General features: G+C 47.5%; 3 protein-coding genes across 22 annotated transcripts in view; all 3 read right to left on the bottom strand.

Annotated features, from left to right (window-relative positions):
- Window positions 1–3,813: 3,813 nt before the first annotated feature.
- On the bottom strand, window positions 3,814–9,598 carry LOC121868909 (collagen alpha-4(IV) chain-like). Of its 20 annotated transcripts, none has more exons than XM_042369935.1 (8): window positions 9,345–9,598; window positions 8,239–8,435; window positions 7,150–8,094; window positions 6,921–6,969; window positions 5,539–5,633; window positions 4,997–5,176; window positions 4,834–4,923; window positions 3,814–4,701 (listed from the first exon to the last, which is right to left on the bottom strand). In XM_042369935.1, the coding sequence occupies exons 1-8, from the start codon at window positions 9,524–9,526 to the stop codon at window positions 3,959–3,961; spliced, it is 2,481 nt and encodes an 826-aa protein (XP_042225869.1). In that variant the 5' UTR covers window positions 9,527–9,598; the 3' UTR covers window positions 3,814–3,958. The 20 variants fall into 20 exon arrangements, with proteins under 20 accessions (XP_042225869.1, XP_042225874.1, XP_042225876.1 ...); XM_042369940.1 differs by having other exon boundaries at window positions 6,921–7,455; window positions 7,774–8,094; XM_042369942.1 differs by having other exon boundaries at window positions 6,921–7,500; window positions 7,870–8,094.
- A 104-nt stretch (window positions 9,599–9,702) lies between these two features.
- On the bottom strand, window positions 9,703–21,678 carry LOC121868911 (muscle M-line assembly protein unc-89-like). The gene is made up of 10 exons (XM_042369949.1): window positions 21,597–21,678; window positions 17,988–18,074; window positions 17,452–17,568; window positions 16,440–16,619; window positions 15,524–15,823; window positions 14,269–14,547; window positions 12,896–13,327; window positions 12,656–12,721; window positions 10,236–10,384; window positions 9,703–9,898 (listed from the first exon to the last, which is right to left on the bottom strand). The coding sequence occupies exons 2-10, from the start codon at window positions 18,010–18,012 to the stop codon at window positions 9,767–9,769; spliced, it is 1,680 nt and encodes a 559-aa protein (XP_042225883.1). The 5' UTR covers window positions 18,013–18,074; window positions 21,597–21,678; the 3' UTR covers window positions 9,703–9,766.
- A 2-nt stretch (window positions 21,679–21,680) lies between these two features.
- Window positions 21,681–24,423, bottom strand: part of LOC121868907 (titin-like) — a gene marked incomplete at its 3' end in the record, with an annotated part of 39,112 nt that continues 36,369 nt past the window's right edge. The window contains exons 8-9 of the mRNA XM_042369925.1: window positions 22,096–22,287; window positions 21,681–21,799 (exon numbers count right to left, since the gene is read on the bottom strand). Coding sequence (XP_042225859.1) covers window positions 21,681–21,799; window positions 22,096–22,287 — 311 coding nt within the window. The remainder of the gene's footprint in view (window positions 21,800–22,095; window positions 22,288–24,423) is intronic.

Below are 24,423 nucleotides of genomic sequence, written 5' to 3'. Positions count from 1 at the left end.
GGTCTCATCACCTGGCCTGCCTGGTCCCCTTAGTGGCCCTGGTTCATCATCACCCGCCCACCTGGTCCTCCAGTGGTCCTGGTTCACACACCACCTGCCTGGTCTCCCAATGGCCCCAGGTCACATCACCTGGCCTGCCTGGTCTCCCTCTAGTGACCAGGTTCATCACCCTGGCCTGCCTGGTCTCATCTCAGTGACCTCTGTCATCACCTGGCCTGCCTGGTCTCCTCTTAGTGGTCTCTGGTTCATCATCACCTGGCCTGCCTGGTCTCCTCAGTGGCCCTGGTTCATCACTCACCTGGCCTGCCTGGTCTCCCCAGTGGTCTCTGGTTCATCATCACCTGGCCTGCCTGGTCTCATCTCAGTGACTCTGTCCATCATCACCTGGCCTGCCTGGTCTCCTTAGTGGTCCTGGTTCATCATCACCTGGCCTGCCTGGTCTCCCCAGGCCTCTGGTTCATCATCACCTGGCTTCACCTGGTCTCCTCTTATGACCTCTGGTTCACCTGGTCTGCCTGGTCTCCTCAGTGACCTGGTTCATGATCACCTGGCCTGCCCTGGTCTCCTTAGTGGCCTCTGGTTCACTCACCTGGCCTGCCTGGTCTCCTCTTAGTGGTCTCTGGTTCATCATACCTGGCCTGCCTGGTCTCATCTCAGTGACTTCTGGTTCATCATCACCTGGCCTGCCTGGTCTCCTCTTAGTGGTCTCTGGTTCATCATCACCTGGCCTGCCTGGTCTCCTCTTAGTGGCCTCTGGTTCATCATCACCTGGCTTACCTGGTCTCCTCTTAGTGACCTCTGGTTCATGATCACCTGGTCTGCCTGGTCTCCTCTTAGCCTCTGGTTCATCATCACCTGGCCTACCTGATCTCCTCTTAGTGACCTCTGGTTCATCATCACCTGGTTGCCTGGTCTCCTCTTAGTGACCTCTGGTTCATCATCACCTGGCCTGCCTGGTCTCCTCTTACTGGCCTCTGGTTCATCATCACCCTTACCTGATCTCCTCTTAGTGATCTCTGGTTCATCATCACCTGGCCTGCCCGGTATGCTCTTAATAGCCTCTGGTTCATCATCACCTGCCTGCCTGGTCTCCTCTTGTGGCACACTGGTTCATCATCACCTGGCCTTCCTGGCCTCCTCTTAGTGACCTCTGGTTCATCATCACCTGGCCTGCCTGGTTTCTTCTTCGTGACCTCTGGTTCATCATCACCTGGCCTGCCTGGTCTCCTCTGAGTGACTCTGGTTTATCATCACCTGGCCTGCCTGGTCTCCTCTTAGTGGCATCTGGTTTCATAATCAACTGTCCTGCCTGGTCTCCTCTTAGTGGTCTCTGGTTATCATCACCTGGCCTGCCTGGTCTCCTCTTAGTGGTCTCTGGTTCATCATCACCTGGCCTGCCCGGTCTGCTCTTAATGGTTTCTGGTTCATCATCACCTGGCCTCCCTGGCCTCCTCCTCTGTGATTTGTGGTTCATCATCACCTGGCCTCCTCCTGACTGTCTGGTTCATCACCTGGCCTCATCCTGACCGCCTCTGGTTCATCACCTGGCCTAGTTGGACTCTTCTTCCGTGTGTCTGGTTCATCGCCTGGCCTCCTCCTGACTGTCTCTGGTTCATCACCTGGCCTAGTTGGACTCTTCTTTCTTGTGTCTGGTCCATCACCTGGCCTCCTCCTGACTGTCTCTGGTTCATCGCCTGGCCTCCTCCTGACTGTCTCTGGTTCATCACCTGGCCTAGTTGGACTCTTCTTCCTTGTGTCTGGTTCATCACCTGGCCTCCTCCTGACTGTCTCTGGTTCATCACCTGGCCTCATCCTGACCGCCTCTGGTTCATCACCTGGCCTAGTTGGACTCTTCTTCCTTGTGTCTGGTTCATCGCCTGGCCTCCTCCTGACTGTCTCTGGTTCATCACCTGGCCTAGTTGGACTCTTCTTCGTGTGTCTGGTTCATCACTGGCCTCCTCCTGACTGTCTCTGGTTCATCACTGGCCTGTTGGACTCTTTTCCTTGTGTCTGGTCCATCACCTGGCCTCCTCCTGACTGTCTCTGGTTCATCACCTGGCCTCCTCCTGACTGTCTCTGGTTCATCACCTGGCCTAGTTGGACTCTTCTTCCCTTGTCTGGTTCATCACCTGGCCTCATCCTGACCGCCTCTGGTTCATCACCCCCTTCCTCGACTGTCTCTGGTTCATCTGCCTGGCCTCCTCCCTGACTGTCTCTGGTTCATCCTGGCCTAGTTGGACTCTTCTTCCTTGTGTCTGGTCCATCACCTGGCCTCCTCCTGACTGTCTCTGGTTCATCACCTGGCCTCATCCTGACCGCCTCTGGTTCATCACCTGGCCTCCTCCTGACACTCTCTGGTTCATCACCTGGCCTCCTCTGACTGTCTCGTTGTCCTTAGCCCTAGTTGGACTCTTCTTCCGTGTGTCTGGTTCATCACCTGGCCTCATCCTGACCGCTCTGGTTCATCACCTGGCCTAGTTGGACTCTTCTTCCGTGTGTCTGGTTCATCGCCGGCCTCCTCCTGACTGTCTCTGGTTCATCACCTGGCCTAGTTGACTTTCTTTTCTTGTGTCTGGTCCATCACCTGGCCTCCTCCTGACTGTCTCTGGTTCATCGCCTGGCCAGTTGGACTCTTCTTCCGTGTGTCTGGTTCATCGCCTGGCCTCCTCCTGACAGTTTCTGGTTCATCACCTGGCCTAGTTGGACTCTTCTTTCTTGTGTCTGGTCCATCACCTGGCCTCCTCCTGACTGTCTCTGGTTCATCGCCTGGCCTAGTTGGACTCTTCTTCCGTGTGTCTGGTTCATCCTGGCCTCCTCCTGACTGTCTCTGGCTCATCACCTGGCCTCTCGTGACTGTCTCTGGCTCATCACCTGGCCTCCTCGTGACTGTCTCTGGCTCATCACCTGGCCTCCTCTGACTGTCTCTGGCTCATCACCTGGCCTCTCGTGACTGTCTCTGGCTCATCACCTGGCCTCCTCGTGACTGTCTCTGGCTCATCTTGGCCTCCTCGTGACTGTCTCTGGTTCATCACCTGGCCTCCTCTGACTGTCTCCGGTTATCACCTGGCCTAGTTGGACTTTCTTCCGTGTGTCTGGTTCATCACCTGGCCTCCTCCTGACTGTCTTGGTTCATCACCCGGCCTGTTGGACTCTTCTTCCGTGTGTCTGGTTCATCGCCTGGCCTCCTCTGACTGTCTGTGGTTCTTCACCTGGCCTAGTTGGACTCTTCTTCCGTGTGTCTGGTTCATCGCCTGGCCTCCTCCTGACTGTCTCTGGTTCATCACCTGGCCTCCTCCTGACTGTCTGTGGTTCATCACCTGGCCTAGTTGGACTCTTCTTCCTTGTGTCTGGTTCATCGCCTGGCCTCCTCCTGACTGTCTCTGGTTCTTCACCTGGCCTCCTCCTGACTGTCCTTGGTTCATCACCTGGCCTAGTTGGACTCTTCTTCGTTGTGTCTGGTTCATCGCTCAACCTGCCTGGCTTGACCTTAATTCCTTCTGGTTTCTTGTCTGACCTTGAAGGTGTTTTCCTGGTAGTGTCTGGCTTATCATGAAATCCAGATATCTTTTTGAGTGGCTCTGTTTCATCACGTGGTTTTCTCATTATTACTTTTGGTTTTTCATCGACAGGCTTTTTAATATTTTCTGGTTGACCGTGTGGTCTACTTCTAGGTTTCTTATTGGTTTCTGCTTCAAGATCGTCAGGTCTTACAGGTTTCAAATTTGTTTTTTCTGGTTCAGAGACATCGGGCTTACCTGGTTCTCTCTTAGTTTTCTTTGGTTCTTTATCACCTGGTGTTTCTGGTCTCTTTAATGAGGCTTTAGGTTCTCTGGCAGTCCTCTTCACCTTGTGGGGTTCATCTACAGTTCTTTTCTTTTCTGTGCTCTCTGGCTCACTCTTACGAACTCTCAATTTTATTTTATTTTCCGAGTCTTTCACCCTTTTCTTGGTTGTACTTTCACTTATTTCTTTTGGTTCTCACCAACTTACTCACTTTTTTCTTCTGATTTTTCTTTTTCTTTTCTTTGTCACTCTTGCCCGAATCACTTGTGTCAGACTCACTACTAGAACTACTTGTACTACTCGAAGACTCGCATGTCTCATAGTAACAAGCTTCTTCCTTAACAAAAGAACTTGACATATTGCACGACAAATCAACTGTTGCGCTAGTCACAAAAGTCTCATGATATGTACTTGACATTTCACTGTCAGTAACAGTCAACACAGACTCCTCAGTTGATTCTGGTTTATTATCATCTGGCCGGCCTGGTCTCCTCTTAGTAGCCTCTGGTTCATCATCACCTGGCCTACCTGGTCTCCTCTTAGTGGCCTCTGGTTCATCATCACCTGGCCTACTTGGTCTCCTCTTAGTGCCCTCTGGTTCATTATCACCTGGCCTACTTGGTCTCCTCTTAGTGCCCTCTGGTTCATCATCACCTGGCCTAGCTGGTCTCCTCTTAGTGGCCTCTGGTTCATCATCACCTGGCTTGCCTGGTCTCCTCTTAATGGTCACTGGTTCATCATCACCTGGCTTGATCCTCTTAGTGGTCTCTGGTTCATGATCACCTAGCTTGCCTGGTCTCCTCTTAGTTGTCTCTGGTTCATCATCACCTGGCCTACCTGGTCTCCTCTTACTGGCCTCTGGTTCATCATCACCTGGCCTGCCTGGTCTCCTCTTAGTGGCCTCTGGTTCATCATCACCTGGCTTGCCTGGTCTCCTCTTAGTGATCACTGGTTCATCATCACCTGGCTTGCCTGTTCTCCTCTTAGTGGTCTCTGGTTCATCATCACCTGGCTTGCCTGGTCTCCTCTTGGTCTCTGGTTCATCATCACCTGGCCTACCTGGTCTCCTCATAGTGGTCTCTGGTTCATCATCGCCTGGCTTGCCTGGTCTCCTCTTAGTGGCCTCTGGTTCATCATCACCTATTTTCTCCAGTCTGGTTCATCATCGCCTGGCTTCCTGGTCTCCTCTTAGTGGCCTCTGGTTCATCATCACCTGGCCTACCTGGTCTCCTCATAGTGGTCTCTGGTTCATCATCACCTGGCTTGCCTGGTCTCCTCTTAGTGGATGCTGGTTCATCATCACCTGGCTTGCCTGGTCTCCTCATAGTGGTCTCTGGTTCATCATCACCTGGCTTGCCTGGTCTCCTCATAGTGGTCTCTGGTTCATCATCACCTGGCTTGCCTGGTCTCCTCTTAGTGGGCTGGTTCATCATCGCCTGGCTTGCCCGGCTGTTTAGAGCTTATCTCCTTTCATTGGCATCTTCTTTGGCTCATCTGTTACCTCTTCTGTTTCAATGTATCGACTTCGTCAGCATCTTGGTTGTGCTTGTAAGGTGACTCACTGTCGAATGTTTGATCACACTAGTTTGGTAAGTTTCACTTAGGTTTCATTAATACTAACCTTTTCTCTTTCATCTGTTGTTGTCTTTACCATTAATTCTGGCATCATATCGACTGGTCTGAATGATTCTGGTTCATCATCACCTGGCCTGCCTGGTCTCCTCTTAGTGGCTTCTGGTTCATCATCACCTGGACCTGGCCTACCTGGTCTCCTCTTAGTGGTCTCTGGTTCATCATCACCTGGTCTGCCTGGTCTCCTCTTAGTGACCTCTGGTTCATCATCACCTGGCCTGCCTGGTCTCCTCTTAGTGGCCTCGGTTCATCATCACCTGGCCTTCCTGGTCTCCTCTTAGTGACCTCTGGTTCAGCATCACCTGGCCTACCTGGTCTCCTCTTAGTGGCCTCTGGTTCATCATCACCTGGCCTACCTGGTCTCCTCTTAGTGGCCTCAGGGTCATCATCGCCGGGCCGCCTGGTCTCCTCTTAGTGGCCTCTGGTTCATCGTCACCTGGCATACCTGGTCTCCTCTTACTGGCCTCTGGTTCAACATCACCTGGCCTACCTGGTCTCCTCTTAGTGGTCTCTGGTTCATCATCACCTGGCTTGCCTGGTCTCCTCTTAGTGGTCTCTGGTTCATCATCGCCTTGCCAACCTGGTCTCATCTTAGTGGCCTCTGGTTCATCATCACCTGGCCTACCAGGTCTCCTCTTAGTGGCCTCTGGTTCATGATCACCTGGCTTGCCTGGTCTCCTCTTAGTGGTCTGTGGTTCATCATCACCTGGCTTGCCTGGTCTCCTCTTAATGGTCTCTGGTTCATCATCACTTGGCCTACCTGGTCTCCTCTTAGTGGTCTCTGGTTCAACATCACCTGGCTTGCCTGGTCTCCTCTTAGTGGTCTGTTTCATCATCACCTGGCTTGCCTGGTCTGCTCTTAGTGGCCTCTGGTTCATCATCACCTGGCCTACCAGGTCTCCTCTTAGTGGCCTCTGGTTCATCATCACCTGGCTTACCTGGTCTCCTCTTAATGGTCTCTGGTTCATCATCACCTGGCCTACCAGGTCTCCTCTTAGTGGTCTCTGGTTCATCATCACCTGGCCTACCAGGTCTCCTCTTAGTGGCCTCTGGTTCATCATCACCTGGCTTACCTGGTCTCCTCTTAATGGTCTCTGGTTCATCATCACCTGGCCTACCAGGTCTCCTCTTAGTGGCCTCTGGTTCATCATCACCTGGCCTACCTGGTCTCCTCTTAGTGGTCTCTGGTTCATCATCACCTGGCTTGCCTGGTCTCCTCTTAATGGTCTCTGGTTCATCATCACCTGGCCTAACTGGTCTCTCTTAGTGGCCTCTGGTTCATCATCCCTGGCCTACCAGGACTCCTCTTAGTGGCCTCTGGTTCATCATCACCTGGCCTACCTGGTCTCCTCTTAGTGGTCTCTGGTTCATCATCACCTGGCTTGCCTGGTCTCCTCTTAATGGTCTCTGGTTCATCATCACCTGGCTTGCCTGGTCTCCTCTTAGTGGTCTCTGGTTCATCATCACCTGGCCTACCTGGTCTCTCTTGCCTCTGGTTTCATCACCTGCCTGGTCTCCTCTTAGTGGTCTCTGGTTCATCATCACCTGGCTTGCCTGGTCTCCTCTTAGTGGATGCTGGTTCATCATCACCTGGCTTGCCTGGTCTCCTCATAGTGGTCTTTGGTTCATCATCGCCTGGCTTGCCTGGTCTCCTCTTAGTGGATGCTGGTTCATCATCACCTGGCCTACCTGGTCTCCTCATAGTGGTCTCTGGTTCATCATCGCCTGGCTTGCCTGGTCTCCTCTTAGTGGCCTCTGGTTCATCATCACCTGGCCTACCTGGTCTCCTCATAGTGGTCTCTGGTTCATCATCACCTGGCCTACCTGGTCTCCTCTTAGTTGCCTCAGGTTCATCATCACCTGGCCTACCTGGTCTCCTCTTAGTGGACGCTGGTTCATCATCGCCTGGCTTGCCTGGTCTCCTCTTAGTGGTCTCTGGTTCATCATCGCCTGGCTTGCCTGGTCTCCTCTTAGTGGTCTCTGGTTCATCATCACCTGGCTTGCCTGGTCTCCTCTTAGTGGTCTCTGGTTCATCATCACCTGGCTTGCCTGGTCTCCTCTTAGTGGTCTCTGGTTCATCATCGCCTGGCTTGCCTGGCTGTTTCACGGGCTTATCTCCTTTCATTGGCATCTTCTTTGGCTCATCTGTTACCTCTTCTGTTTCAATGTATCGACTCGTCAGCACATCTTGAGTTGTGCTTGTAAGGTGACTCACTGTCGAATGTTTGATCACACTAGTTTGGTAAGTTTCACTTAGAGTTTCATTAATACTAACCTTTTCTCTTTCATCTGTTGTTGTCTTTACCATTAATTCTGGCATCATATCGACTGGTCTGAATGATTCTGGTTCATCATCACCTGGCCTGCCTGGTCTCCTCTTAGTGGTCTCTGGTTCATCATCACCTGGCCTACTTGGTCTCCTCTTAGTGGCCTCTGGTTCATCATCACCTGGACCTGGCCTACCTGGTCTCCTCCTAGTGGCCTCTGGTTCATCATCACCTGGCTTGCCTGGTCTCCACTTAGTGGTCTGTGGTTCATCATCACCTGGCTTGCCTGGTCTCCTCTTAGTGGTGTCTGGTTCATCATCACCTGGCCTGCCTGGTCTCCTCTTAGTGGTCTCTGGTTCATCATCACCTGGCCTACTTGGTCTCCTCTTAGTGGCCTCTGGTTCATCATCACCTGGACCTGGCCTACCTGGTCTCCTCCTAGTAGTGGCCTCTGGTTCATCATCACCTGGCTTGCCTGGTCTCCACTTAGTGGTCTGTGGTTCATCATCACCTGGCTTGCCTGGTCTCCTCTTAGTGGTGTCTGGTTTATCATCACCTGGCCTGCCTGGTCTCTTCTTAGTGGCCTCTGGTTTATCATCACCTGGCCTACCTGGTCTCCTCTTAGTGGCCTCTGGTTTATCATCACCTGGCCTACCTGGTCTCCTCTTAGTGGCGTCCGGTTCATCATCACCTGGCCTACCTGGGCTCCTCTTAGTTGCCTCAGGTTCATCATCACCTGGCCTACCTGGTCTCCTCTTAGTGGCCTCTGGTTCATCATCACCTGGTCTGCCTGGTCTCCTCTTAGTGGCCTCTGGTTCATCATCACCTGGTCTGCCTGGTCTCCTCTTAGTGGCCTCTGGTTCATCATCACCTGGCCTGCTCATTGTCTTTGGTTCAACCACTGGTTTTGCCTTGCCCACCTTCGTTTTATTCGACTTGGGTTCATCAGCTTGCCTTCCTGGTTTCTTCTTTGTCACCTTCACATCTTCCTCCGTACTTCTCGGTTTCTTTGCTGTATCTTTGGGTTTTTCCTCACCTAGCTTTCCTTCCTTTTTCACTGGTTTCTCAGGCTTAAGGGTATGTGGCTCGCCAGGTTCTAACGTTTCCCGGATATTAGCAGTAGTGGTAATGAGGTGATCCTCATGGAAAGACTCTTCAGCTCTCAATGTCATGGTGGTGTGTGACGTGTGCCTCACAGTACTGCTTTGGAATGATTCACTCGACACTTTCCTACCATAGATTCTCTCATCTACATCATATGATCTTTTCACGGTTACTTCTGCTTCATCATCACCTGGCCTACTTGGTCTCCTCTTAGTGGTTATTGGTTCATCATCACCTGGCCTGCCTGGTCTCCTCTTAGTGGCCTCTGGTTCATCATCACCTGGTCTGCCTGGTCTCCTCTTAGTGGCCTCTGGTTCATCATCACCTGGTCTGCCTGGTCTCCTCTTAGTGGCCTCTGGTTCATCATCACCTGGCCTGCCAGGTCTCCTCTTAGTGATTTCTGGTTCATCATCACCTGGCCTGCCTGGTCTCCTCTTGTGGTCTCTGGTTCATCATCTGCCTAGTGCTGCCTGGTCTCCTCTGGCCTCAGTTAATATGCCTGTATTTGCCCAGTCTCCTGCTAGTGATTTCTGGTTCACATCACTGTTTCTTGGTCTCCTCTTAGTGGTCTCTGGTTCATCATCACCTGGCCTGCCTGGTCTCCTCTTAGTGACCTCTGGTTCATCATCACCTGGCCTACCTGGTCTCCTCTTAGTGGCCTCTGGTTCATCATCACCTGGCCTACCTGGTCTCCTCTTAGTGGTCTCTGGTTCATCATCGCCTTGCCAACCTGGTCTCATCTTAGTGGCCTCTGGTTCATCATCACCTGGCCTACCAGGTCTCCTCTTAGTGGCCTCTGGTTCATCATCACCTGGCCTCCTCCTGACAATCTCTGGTTCATCACCTGGCCTCCTCCTGACAGTCTCTGGTTCATCACCTGGCGTCCTCATGACAGTCTCTGGTTCATCACCTGGCTGCCTCCTGACACTCTCTGGTTCTTTACTTGGCCTCCTCCTGACAGTCTCTGGTTCTCACCTGGCTTAGTTGAACTCTTCTTCCTTGTGTCTGGTCATCACCTGGCCTCCTCCTGACCTCTGGTTCATCACCTGGCCTCCTTCTGACAGTCTCTGGTTCATCACCTGGCCTCCTCCTGACTGTCTCTGGTTCATCACCTTGCCTAGTTGGACTCTTTTCCCTTGTGTCTGGTTCTGGCCTCCCCCTGACAGTCTCTGGTTCATCACCTGGCCTCCTTCCTAACACTCTCTGGTTCATCATCTGGCCTCCTTCTGACAGTCTGGTTCATCACCTGGCCTAGTTGGACTCTTCTTCCTTGTCTGGTTCATCACCTGGCCTCCTCCTGACAGTTTCTGGTTTCATCACCTGGCCTCCTTCTAACAGTCTCTGGTTCATCACCTGGCCTCCTCCTGACACTCTGGTTCATCACCTGGCCTCCTCCTGACACTCTCTGGTTCATCACTGGCCTCCTCCTGACTGTCTCTGGTTCATCACCTGGCCTAGTTGGACTCTTCTTCCTTGTGTCTGGTCCATCACCTGGCCTCCCTTGACAGTCTCTGGTTCATCACCTGGCCTCCTCCTGACACTCTCTGGTTCATCACCTGGCCTAGTTGGACTCTTCTTCCTTGTGTCTGGTCCATCACCTGGCCTCCTCCTGACACTCTCTGGTTCATCACCTGGCCTCTCCTGACTGTCTCTGGTTCATCACCTGGCCTAGTTGGACTCTTTCCTTGTGTCTGGTCCATCACCTGGCCTCCTCTGACAGTCTGGTTCATCACCTGGCCTCCTCTGACAGTCTCTGGTTCATCACTGGCCTCCTCCTGACAGTCTCTGGTTCATCACCTGGCCTCCTCCTGGCACTCTCTGGTTCCTCGCCTGGCCTCCTCCTGACACTCTCTGGTTCATCCACCTGGCCTAGTTGGGCTCTTCTTCCTGTGTCTGGTTCATCACGGGCCTCCCTCCTAATCTCTGGTTCATCACCTGGCCTAGTTGGGCTCTTCTTCCTTGTGTCTGGTCCATCACCTGGCCTCCTTCTGACAGTCTCTGGTTCATCACCTGGCCTAGTTGGACTCTTCTTCCTTGTGTCTGGTTCATCACCACCTGGCCTCCTGCTGACAGTCTCCTGGTTCATCACCTGGCTGCCTCCTGACAGTCTCTGGTTCATCACCTGGCCTAGTTGGGCTCTTCTTCCTTGTCTCTGGTCCATCACCTGGCCTCCTTCTGACAGTCTCTGGTTCATCACCTGGCCTAGTTGGACTCTTTCCGTGCCTGGTTCATACTGGCCTCCTCCTGACAATCTCTGGTTCATCACCTGTCCAAGTTGGACTCTTCTTCCTTGTTATGGTTCATCACCTGGCCTCCTCCTGACAATCTCTGGTTCATCACCTGGCCTCCTCCTGACAGTCTCTGGTTCATCACCTGGCTGCCTCCTGACAGTCTCTGGTTCATCACCTGGCCTGCTCCTGACAATCTCTGGTTCATCACCTGTCCTAGTTGGACTCTTCTTCCGTGTGTCTGGTTCATCTCCTGGCTTCCTCCTGACTGTCTCTGGTTCATCACCTGGCCTCCCTCCTGACAGTCTCTGGTTCATCACCTGGCCTCCTCCTGACAGTTTCTGGTTCATCACCTGGCCTAGTTAGACTCTTCTTCCTTGTCTCTGGTTCATCACCTGGCCTCCCTCCTGACAGTCTCTGGTTCATCACCTGGCCTCCTCCTGACAGTGTCTGTTCATCACCTGGCTCCTCCTGACAGTTTCTGGTTTCATCACCTGTCCTAGTTGGACTCTTCTTCCTTGTGTCTGGTTCATCACCCCCTCCTGACTGTCTCTGGTTCATCACCTGGCCTAGTTGGACTCGTCTTTCTTGTCTGGTTCATCACCTGGCCTCCTCTGACCTCTTGTTCATCACCTGGCCTCCTCCTGACAGTGTCTGGTTCATCACCTGGCTTCCTACTGGCAGTCTGGTTCATCTGGCCTACTCCTGACCTCTCTGGTTCATCACCTGGTCCCCTCCTGACAGTCTCTGGTTCATCACCTGGCTAGTTAGCTCTTCTTTCTTGTGTCTGGTTCATTACCTGGCCTCCTCCTGACAGTCATTGGTTCATACCTGGCCTCCTTCTGACAGTCTCTGGTTCATCACCTGGCCTAGTTGGAGTCTTCTTCCTTGTGTCTGGTTCATCACCTGGCCTCCTCCTGACAGTCTCCTGGTTCATCACCTGGCCTCCTCCTGACTGTCTCTGGTTCATCCTGGCCTCCTCCTGACTGTCTCTGGTTCATCACCTGGCCTCCTCTGACAGTCTCTGGTTCTTCACCTGGCCTCCTCCTGACTGTCTCTGGTTCATCACCTGGCCTAGTTGGACTCTTCTTCCTTGTGTCTGGTTCATCACCTGGCCTCCTCCTGACAGTCTCTGGTTCATCACCTGGCCTCCTCCTGACTGTCTCTGGTTCATCACCTGGCCTCCTCTGACAGTCTGGTTTATCACCTGGCTAGTTGGACTCTTCTTCCCTTGTGTCTGGTTCATCACCTGGCCTCCTCCTGACAGTCTCTGGTTTTATCCACTGGCCTCCTCCCTGACTGTCTCTGGTTCATCACCTGGCCTAGTTGGACTCTTCTTCCTTGTGTCTGGTTCATCACCTGGCCTCTCTTGACAGTCTCCTGGTTCATCACCTGGCCTCCTCTGACAGTCTCTGGTTCATCACCTGGCCTAATTGGATTCTTCTTCCTTGTGTCTGGTTCATCACCTGGCCTCCCCTCTTGACAGTCTCTGGTTCATCACCTGGCCTCCCACAGCAGTCTGGTTTATCACCTGGCTGGTTGGATCTTCTTCCTTGCGTCTGGTTTATCACCTGGCTAGTTGCTCTTCTCTTCCTTGTGTCTGGTTCATCACCTGGCCTCCTCTGACAGTCTCCGGTTTACCTGGCCTCCTCCTGACAATCTCTGGTTCATCACCTGGCCTCCTCCTGACAGTCTCTGGTTCATCACCTGGCCTCCTCCTGATTGTCCCTGGTTCATCACCTGGCCTAGTTGGACTCTTCTTCCTTGCTTCTGGTTCATCACCTGGCCTTCTCCTGCCAGTGTCTGGTTCATCACCTGGCCTCTTCCTGACAGTCTCTGGTTCATCACCTGGCCTCCTCCTGATTGTCCCTGGTTCATCACCTGGCCTAGTTGGACTCTTCTTCGTTGTCTCTGGTTCATCACTTGGCCTACTTGGACTCTTTTTCCTTGTGTCTGGTTCATCACTTGGCCTACCTGGACTCTTTTTCCTTGTCCCTGGTTCATCACTTGGCCTACCTGGACTCTTCTTCCTTTTCTCTGGTTCATCATCACTTAACTTGTGAGCGATTTTTTTCTTTCCTGGATCACTATCATTTGGTTTGTGAGGTTTACCCTCGGTTGGTTGTGGTGGTTTTGACAACTCACCAACCCTCAAGCCTGATACAGATGTTGTTTTCCTAACACTACTTTCCCTAGAGGACTTAGATATCACCTGTGAAACATGTCTGCGAGTGTCTATTTTGTCATGCTGTGTTGTTTGTCTTTTGTCATGGTCACGATGTTCATGATCGCTGAGATCATCATGACGGGTACCTGGGATTTAACAGACTCAAAGTAAAATTTATGACAAATATATGATTATTTACTACTCACCTTAACATTGAAACTCCGCAAACGTTTAAGGGGTTCCTTATTAATCTAATGAACTATTTACAAGACAAGTTGCCTATTGGGCATGCATTCTAAAAGTCAAACATACACACATACCCCAACTCTGTGATATGCATCAACTATTACACTTTCTTTCATAATTCATCAATTAGAGGGAGACTACTGTATATATCAGCTCTTTACTGGTTATAATACAATTTGTACTGAATAACTTAAATATCTTTCTCTTAAATATTTGTTTGAGTCATTTTTGGTCTCAAGGATCACTAGATGATTTCATGTCTTGAGGGATTATTTGGGGAGCCAACAAAAGTAAGTAAACATGTTCGGGGAGCCAACAAGAGTAAGCAAACATCTTAGGGAGCCAACAAGAGTAATTAATATCTTAGGGAGCCAACAAAAGTAAGTAAACATATTCGGGGAGCCAACAAGAGTAAGCAAACATCTTAGGGAGCCAACAAGAGTAAGTAAATATCTTAGGGAGCCAACATGACTAAGTAAACATCTTAGGGAGCCAACATGAGTTAGTAAACATCTTAGGGAGCCAACAAGAGTAAGTAAACATCTTAGGGAGCCAACATGAGTTAGTAAACATCTTAGGGAGCCAACATGAGTTAGTAAACATCTTAGGGAGCCAACAAGAGTAAGTAAACATCTTAGGGAACCCAAAAGAGTAAACATCTATGGATATTAGAAGAAAAACTTTCAAACAAGTGAAAAGGGGTTAAGTATTGAAGTTATTCAGTACTGTACAACACAATGACAGCCTCTCTACCTACACTGTACTAATATTCATCGATATAGTCAACTCGATGCACAACACAGAATCAGAGCCACAAACTTTACTCCAGGTGGTCACTTACCCTCCTCAGTGCTAGGCTGCTGGAGTTTGATCTCAGTGTATGAAGTTTTTCTCACAAATTTTGAACCATCTGTATGATCCTCCTCCTTCCTGGAAGTCACTTGGTACCCACCACTCAATTCCTCCATCGACTCCTCCTCTGTCTTGATCACTCCGTCATCTTGCGCCCGGAGGTCAAACTCCTCAGAGAGTCTGGTGATCTGATCCTCAGTGAGTGTGTCCAGGATATCATCTGTAGAGTTCAGCTGTTGTTTGACGGTCACATCCTCTTTAGTTTCACCTAAAAGGTCAACTATTTTGAGAAATACAATTTAAAATAAAGCTACTGTATATTAATAAAAAATATATAAACAAAAGTGTAATGGAGCAGTACCCCATGATACCCCATAGCCTGACCTTGATGTTCTCCTTACCAATGCAAATATGTGTTTGAATCTTTTACATGTAAATGTGTGCATGACAACACCATGTGCGAGCTCATTCAAGATCAAATTTCACTAACAATGGCATAGGTACAAATTCATTCTGCAGCCAATACATGCCCAGTACTTCCTAAAAAAAATTAAAGGAGAAGTGACAGATCACCCGATCAGCTAACAGGTTAATCAGTGGCAAAGAAGATGAAGAAAAGTAAAAATTTATTTCCTCACATTTTGTTTCTTGACATCAGGTAATATGTGAATATTAGAGAACATACACATATGAGCTGGGCCTATCACAGTTGGTTCATATCTGCTGCATGTGTCTGGCAGCCATCCACACCTCTTACTTGTCCCAAAGTTCACACACTCTTGGATGAACTTTATGTGTTTGCAAATATCTCTCCCATTTTTTTTATTATGGATTTGTTCTCATACTTTAATATAAAATGATATCTTAATGAACAATTTTGATGGCATAGAAAAATATAAATCCTCAACATAAAATATGTGTCAAATGTCTGCTACATAGTGATGAGAAGTTCTGGGTTTAAAGGTGCTCGAATGTATCTGATCATGTTGTGTTTGTCAAGTCTGGACTTAAAGCTCACAGTTGGTGCTAATAAAACATTCCCTTGCAGGTTATCACAAAAGCTCCCAACTATTACCCAAAAGTGTTAGCTGTGATCGTTTTCTGTACAGATTAAATCTTTAACTTACCAGTAAAAATAGAACGAATGTATTCGCTTTATTTTATTATGGTCATCCTGTGCTATATCATGTAGTGGGAAAGGCTTAAAAGAGTAACAAAAAATATTTTGAGCACCACAAACTCACTGTCTGTAGTAGTTTCAGCAGTAACTGAGGAACGTGTCTCTATGCTCAGAATGTTCGAACTTGATGTTTTCTTCAGGATCCCAGTCAGTTTCTTAGGCTTGGGTGTGTCATCTGATGTGATAGTCTCGTGCTGGGCGATAATGTTCTTCATGTTGAGTGACCTGGTACTGAGGTCAGTCTGCATGTCCCAGGTCTTGTGGACGCGACTCTCCTGTTTCTCAGACGTTGTCTCAAAGTTCTCCCGGAGCCTCTGCTTGGGCTTGAGGCGCGGGGACTCCTCCGCAACTGCTGGTTCTTGCACTGAAATAAATTAGCATTGCAAAAAGGTTGGATACATTCCTGGGTTTGGTTAGGTTAGGTTACATTAGGTTTGATTATGTTACAGGTTGATTACAATACTGGGTTAAGTTAGGTTAGGTTACATTAAGTATGATTATGTTCGTATTTGATTATATTTCTGGGTTGTTAGGTTATATTAAGCTTGAATAGTTAGTTGGTTAGAGTAAGTTAAGTCAGTATGTTGATTAAATTTCTAGGTTAGGTTAGATTAGGTTAAGTTAGGTTTGGGAAGGTGTGGCCTACTTACATTTCCAATACACGAGTTTTATTCTTATCTAGGATATAAAACCGACTTTATGCTGCATTCATAAATAAAGATACAGTAGTACATTAGTTAGCAGCAACTCCGTTTAACAATGCATCATGGAAGTCTATCGAGGTAAATTTTATAATAGATATAATTCTTGTGCAGGAGCTTTTAAACTATGAGTAACAGTATAAATCTGTGAGAATCAAGATCTAGAACATAATTGGTTTATTCTGTTTATCATACATTTGGAAGACAGTACTGTACTGTACTGTGCTGAGTAGTGAGCTGACCAGGAGTGAAGATGATAAAATAAAGTGAAGTACTGACCTTTAGATTCATGGAGTTTGAGAATGTCTCTGAGTGGCTGTGACCTTCTGCCGATGACCTCATCATCTGGTGACTGACTGGTCGTGGTGTCTTTAGGCCGTGATGTGACCTTTGTTGTGGGCTGAGGTTCCTTCTTAAAGGAATCTCTGAAGTTTTTAACTAACCCAGGAGAAGTTTCTTCTGTGTGAGGTGGAACTGAGACTTAGGAGAATATCTTGAAATTTTTAGCAAGTAGTTTCCATACTCTTTCAAGATTAAGACCAAGTTTAGTAGAGCAACAAGTAAAGATGATACAAAATAATGTATTTAAAGCAAAATTAGACAACATGTATAGTAAGCATACACTTTTTATAGAGTATAATGATTAAGTAGTTTGTTTAAATCTAGAATAAAACATTAATTACACAGTGAACATAGGGGACCTCTCACACTTGCATTGTATCACACATCTAAATCTGTCCTTTACTTAGTTTCATAACATTTGGTTGTGATCTTGTGGAATAATAGACCAAGAAATGTGGCAACACCAAATGTTAACTCTTTAAAGTCCAGGCTAGACCAGCAAGTTGGGGTACAGTCTCGTTCAAGATTCTTCGAAAACTGTGGGAGACAGCTGACAACCCAAGGCCGTTTCTTTACTATAGTACATAGTACAAGATAATACGAAACAACAGAGCCCAACCATTAAATTAAGCAACAGGGAACTAAGTAACCAATCACCGATCACTTTTACATTTATTCATAATTTTTACTATACAGTATACTATCGTAAACAAACGGCCTCAAGTTTCCAGCTGTTTCCAGCAGTGTTTGAAGAATCTTGAATGAGATTGTACATCCAGACCTTGTGTAGTGTGCATACCCAGTTCCTGCCAGCAAAGAACTGACGGCTAGTAAGCTGACAAATAGCAAAGGGATTAAGTAAGTAAATTAATCTGAGTATTGTGCAGTATAGTGACTTCCAACGTGAGCTGCTTCTTGAGCTGATGTGAAGGAGAACTGTTAGTGTTACCTTCATCAGAGTAATGTTGGAGAGCTTCCTCATCTTCCTCACTATCACTCTCCTGGTCCTCCTCCTCGGTCTCCAGACTGTCAGAGTCGTGGGGGGACTCTGTGCTGACCACCTCAGCTAGCATGTGTGGTAGTGGGTAAATATCATGTGTTGACTACACTGTGTCTGACCTCATTAACTCCATTATATTACTAAACGCTGATTTTTAGAAAAGCTTGTAGAAATGGTAATGTATATGATGTATTAAATTCTTTGTTAAAAGTTTTATAAAAGCATCATTAGAGTAAATTAAGTAAAAAGGCATTGTTTTGGAGATGATATAAGTAAGCCTTATCATGGAAGGTTAAAAAGCACAATATAGTAACTATATTAAAATGTTTTCATCAAACTGTATAGTGGGTAATAACTGCTGCCCCACATCAAGTATTGGCGAAGACAGTTCTATATCCCAGTTAGTAATTACTCTGTTAAATAATTAAATATAGGTGAGACAGTCGTCTCTCTCAAAAGAGTTAAAATAAGTAATAAAGACATACTTGCATGAGTAGCACGCTGAGACATGACACTAGACACCAGACGGCTGCTCTCCACCACAGATGAAGCAGTATCCCGTCTCTCAACAACTGCCAGAAGAAAATGGATCACATTGAGGTAACACCTTCTCTGGGGTGACTACAGTACTGAGGCTAACTTAGCATTTATTACAAATTTACCTATAACTAATTAACTAAAGATATAGTTAGCCTCCAGGTATCATTCAGATGAAATATCCTGGGTGGATAATCTTCATGAGATACTAAAACATATTTTCCTTGATACAGGTAGAGAAGATGGGTGGCACCTTGTTACTAACAATTTCTTTGTGGGATCCTGATCATGTGATCACTTACAGTTCCAATGTTGGAAAAAGAGGTGAAAATTTAAAATACAGAGAGTCTACATTACTGAACATACTGAATGGCTACCAATGCGAGGTATGCCTTTTGGGCCTTTATCAAAACCTTAGTTCGTGGTGTCATTTTGTTTCACAAGATTTGTATAGATAGTTTTTTACCGGGTGTACCAGTGAGAGCCTTACATACTGTGTTACCAGTGTAGAGCCTTACATACTGTGTGTACCAGTGTAGAGCCTTACATACTGTGTGGAAGCATTACCTGTGTGCCAGTGTGAGCCTTACACACTGTGTGTACCAGTGTAGAGCATTACATGTGCCAGTGTAGGGCCTTACATACTGTGTGTACCAGTGTAGAGCATTACATACTGTGTGTACCAGTGTAGAGCCTTACACTGTGTGTGCAGTGTGAGCCTTACATACTGTGTGTGTACCAGTGTGGGCTTACATACTGTGTGTACCAGTGTAGAGCATTACATACTGTGTGTACCAGTGTAGAAACCTTACATGCTGTGTGGTGTAGAGCCTTACATACTGTGTGTGCAGTGTAGAGCCTCATACTGTGTGTGAGTGTGGAGCCTTACATACTGTGTGTACCAGTGTAGAGCATTACATACTGTGTGTGCCAGTGTGGGGCCTACACGTGTGCTAGTGTGGGCTACATACTGTGTGTACCAGTGTAGAGCCTTACATACTGTGTACCAGTGTGAGCTTTCTGTGTGTGTCCAGTGTGAGCATACATGCCTGTGTGTACCAGTGTAGAGCCTTACATACTGTGTGTACCAGTGTAGAGCATTACATACTGTGTGTACCAGTGTGGAGCCTTATACTGTGTGTGCCAGTGTAGAGCCTTACATACTGTGTGTACCAGTGTAGAGCATTACATACTATGTGTGTACCAGTGTAGAGCATTACATACTATGTGCCAGTGAGAACCTTACATGCTGTGTACCAGTGTAGAGCATTACATACTGTGTGTACCAGTGTAGAGCCTTACATACTGTGTGTACCAGTTAGGCCTTACATACTGTGTGTACAGTGTAGAGCCTTACATACTGTGTGTACCAGTGTAGAGCCTTACATACTGTGTGTACCAGTGTAGAGCCCACATACTGTGTGTGCCAGTGTGAGAGCCTTACATACTGTGTGTGCCAGTGTAGAGCCTTACATACTGTGTGTACCAGTGTAGAGCCTTACCTATGTGTGTACCATGTGGAGCCTTACATGCTGTGTGTACCAGTGTAGAGCCTTACATACTGTGTGTGCAGTGTAGAGCCTTACATACTTGTGTGTACCAGTGTAGAGCCTGTGTGTGTACCAGTGTGGGGCCTTACATACTGTGTGTCCAGTGTGAGCCTTACATACTGTGTGCAGGTGAGCCATACTGTGTGTACCAGTGTAGAGCCTTACATACTGTGTGTACCAGTGTGGAGCATTATACTGTGTGTACCAGTGTAGAACCTACATGCTGTGTGTGTGCAGGTGAGCCTTACATACTGTGTGTACCAGTGTGAGCCTTACATACTGTGTGTACCAGTGTGAGCACATACGTGTGCAGTGTGAGACCTTACATGCTGTGTGTACCAGTGTAGGGAGTCCATATAGTGTGTGTACCAGTGTGGGGCGTGTGGTAGACCTTACATGCTGTGTGTGCCAGTGTAGAGCCTTACTGTGTGTGACCAGTGTAGAGCCTATACATACTGTGTGTACCAGTGTGAGCCTTACATACTGTGTGTGTGTACCAGTGTAGAGCCTTACGCTGTGTGTGTACCAGTGTAGAGCCATACTGTGTGTGTTGACCAGTGTGAAGCCTTACACACTGTGTGTGTACCAGGAACCTCACATACTGTGTGTCCAGTGTAGGCCTTACACACTGTGTGTCCAGTGTGGAGCCTTACACACTGTGTGTACCAGTGTAGGGCCTAACACACTGTGTGTACCAGTGTAAGACCCTAAACTGTGACCAGTAGACCCTTGTGTATGCAGGGCCACACTGTGTGTAACCAGTGTAGGCCTAACACTGTGTGTACCATTAGTAGAGCCTTACACACTGTGTGTACCAGTGTGAAGCTCACTGTGTGCAGTGTAGAGCCCTAACACACTGTGTGTACCATTGTAGAGCCTTACACACTGTGTGCAGTGTAAAACCCAACTTGCACTACAACTCTGCCATTGGTACCCACACAGTATGCCTGTTGTAAGCCTAACACACTGTGTGCAGTGTAGAGCCTAACACACTGTGTGTGTGTAGAGCCTAACACACTGTGTGTACCAGTGTAGAGCCTAACACACTGTGTGCCAGTGTAGAGCCTAAACACACTGTGTGTACCAGTGTGAGCCTCACACTGTGTGTACCAGTGTAGAGCTATACGTGTGTACCAGTGTAGAGCCCCACACTGTGTGTACCAGTGTAGAGCCTTACACACTGTGTGTACCAGTGTGAGGCCACACACTGTGTGCAGTGTGAAACCTACACACTGTGTGTACCAGTGTAGAGCCTAACACACTGTGTGTACCAGTGTAGAGCCTAACACACTGTGTGTACCAGTGTGAGCCTAACACTGTGTGTACAGTGTAGAGCCTTACACACTGTGTGTACCAGTAGAAACACACTGTGTGTACCAGTGTAGAACCCTAACACACTGTGTGTGTACCAGTGTGAGCCTAACACACTGTGTGTACCAGTGTGAGCCTAACACATGTACCAGTGTAGAGCCACTAACACACTGTGTGTACCAGTGTAGAGCCCCACACTGTGTGTACCATTGTGAGCCTTACACTGTGTGTACCAGTGTAGAGCCTAACACACTGTGTGTACCAGTGTGAAGCCCACTACATACTGTGTGTACCAGTGTAGAGCCTTACACACTGATCACAGTTATAAACAAGTGTCACTGCTCCACCCCTTCAGTGGTCTCTCTCTCTTAACCTGTTTACCAGATTAATGAATACCATTCAAGACTACTGTAGTTAGGTGACTGGTTGAATGAACGGGTGACTGACTGGGTGACTGGCTGGTTGATCAAATGGCTGACTGATTGGCTGAATAAACTGTTGATTGACTGTATGATTGGTTGGTTGAATGAAAAGCTGATTAACTGGATGATTGGAAGGTTGTATAAAAGGTTGGATGACTGTCTGGTTGACTACTGTATAAACTAAAAAGGATGGCTGTAAGGCTGAGTGACTGGGCGAGAGCAGATTATAACTAACATGTAATATCTATTTTATTTTTACTACACAAGAACCTACCTGATGTGGCTCTCTCAGGTGCTGACTCTGTGGTGGTCAGGGCAGTGGTGACAGGCGGTGACTTCTTCAGAGCTCGAAGACCAAGAAGTGTAGAGGAGTCCTTAACACATCCTCATTGGGTTCATCTACTTCTGAGGTAGGCCGAGGTTCCTCCTGGGGTTTTGATTCTTCAGCAGGAGTTGATCCTCTAGGAGTGGTCACACCTGCAGCAGGAATAATACTACCATGAAACACTTGTGGTAAGTAATAACAGTAATACCATGACACACCTGTGGTAATAACAGTACTACCATGACACACCTGTGGTAATAACAGTACTACCATGACACACCTGTGGTAATAACAGTACTATAACATACTTGAGGAACTTGGCCAAAAAGGAGATCCTGGGGGGAGGGTCTTGACAAATTAGGGGCATCAGTTACGGTCACCTTGCATTAAGAACCTCAGATAAATATGCCATTAGTTAAAGAACAAGAAAGATGTGTTCAATTCTCACATGTGGTGGGAGGTGAGCGTCTCTTCAGAGCTCTGAGACCAAACAGAGGTAAGCCATTCTCATCTGTGGGTCCAACACCGTAAGCGCTGACGATCTTGTCCACGTCGCTCTGTTCTGTGGCAGGTTTGGACGGGGTGCGGCTCTGTCCTTTCTGGTACCGCAGTGGCTCTGAGTACGGCTCATTCGATGGTGCTGGGGGTGAGGACGACAGAATGAGACACACAGAGAGATGATAGAGACACAGAGCGGCAGCAGGCATCCAAACAGGGAGCATAATGTATTGTCTAATGGTAGACCCTGCTGCTATATGGCATCACGAAAATTGTGACACACAATTGCAGGGTCTCAATTATTTCTCTAACTATTGACAACACAACCTACATATATTGTTTCTCACTTTTGATCTTTTTTTCGTTTTTGTATTTATGGTTCTTTAATAATAATAATAATAATAATAATAATAATAATAATAATAATAATATATATATAATATAATTAATAATAATATATATATAATAATAATAAATAATAATATTTATATCATTATGTGTCTTATTATTATTACTTGAGCCGATGTGGGTCAGTAACCTGTGCCCGGGTGGGCTAATACTAAAAAAAAGTGACACACAGGGTGACAAGGGAAATAGTGACACACAGAGATAGTGACACAGTGATAGTAACACATAGACAGTGACACACAGAGACATAGTGACACAGGGAAATAGTGACACACAGGACATAGTGACACAGGGAATAGTGACACATGAGATGACACAGTGATAGTAACACATAGACAGTGACACAGAGACATGACACAGGAAATAGTGACACACAGAGACATAGTGACCAGGGAAATAGTGCACACAGAGATAGTGACACAGATGATAACACATAGACAGTGACACAGAGACATAGTGACACAGGAAATAGTGACACACAGAGACATAGTGACACAAATAGTGACACACAGAATAGTGCACACAGTGATAGTAACACATAGACAGTGAACATAAACACAGAGACATAGTGACACAGGAAATAGTGACACACAGAGATAGTGACAGTGATAGTAACACATGACACACAGAGACATAGTGACACAGGGGAAATAGTGACACACAGGATAGTGACACAGTGATAGTGACAACACATAGACAGTGACACACAGAGATAGTGACACAGGGAAATAGTGACACACAGGACATAGTGACACAGGATGTGGAGATGATAGTGACACAGAGACTAGTGACACAGGGAAATAGTGACACAGAGTGAATAGGCACAGGGAGACAGTGACACACAGGACAGGAATAGTGACACACAGGACATGTGACACAGGGAGCACACAGAGATGGTGGTAACACATAGACAGTGACACACAGAGACAGTGACACAGGAATAGTGCACAGAGACATAGTGACACAGGGAATAGTGACACACAGAGATAGTGACACAGTGATAGTAACACAGACAGTGACACACAGAGACATAGTGACACAGGAATAGTGACACACAGGACATAGTGACACAGAATAGTGACACATAGTGATAGTAACATAGACAGTGACACAGAGATAGTGACACACAGGATATAGTTGCACACAGAGACATAGTGACACAGGAAGATGTGACACACAGAGATAGTGACACACAGTGATGGTGACACACAGTGATAGTGACACACAGACAGTGACACAGAATAGTGACACACAGATATAGTGACACAGGAAGATAGTGACACACAGTGATAGTGACACAGAGACATAGTGACACAGATATATAGTGACACAGTGATAGTGACACAGGAAGATAGTGACACACAGAGATAGTGACACAGTGATAGTGACACAGAGATAGTGACACACAGACAGTGACACAGGAGATAGTGACACACAGTGATAGTGACACAGGAAGAAGTGACACACAGTGATAGTGACACACAGACATAGTGACACAGGGAATAGTGCAGATATAGTGACACAGGAGATAGTGACACACGTGGTGATGACACAGAGACATAGTGACACAGAATATATAGTGACACAGTGATAGTGACACACAGACATAGTGACACAGGGATATAGTGACACACAGATATAGTGACACAGAGACATAGTGGACACAGATATATAGTGACACAGTGATGACACACAGAGACATGGTGACACAGGAAGATAGTGACACACAGTGATAGTGACACACATAGAGACATAGTGACACAGGGAAATAGTGACACACAGTGATAGTGACACACAGACATAGTGACACACAGATATATAGTGACACACAGTGATAGTGACACACAGACATAGTGACACAGGGAAATAG

Source organism: Homarus americanus, unplaced genomic scaffold (genome assembly GCF_018991925.1).
Source record: "Homarus americanus isolate GMGI-L3 unplaced genomic scaffold, GMGI_Hamer_2.0 scaffold50773, whole genome shotgun sequence".
Classification (NCBI taxonomy): domain Eukaryota; kingdom Metazoa; phylum Arthropoda; class Malacostraca; order Decapoda; family Nephropidae; genus Homarus; species Homarus americanus.
This window is presented reverse-complemented; position numbering and strand designations above follow the sequence as displayed.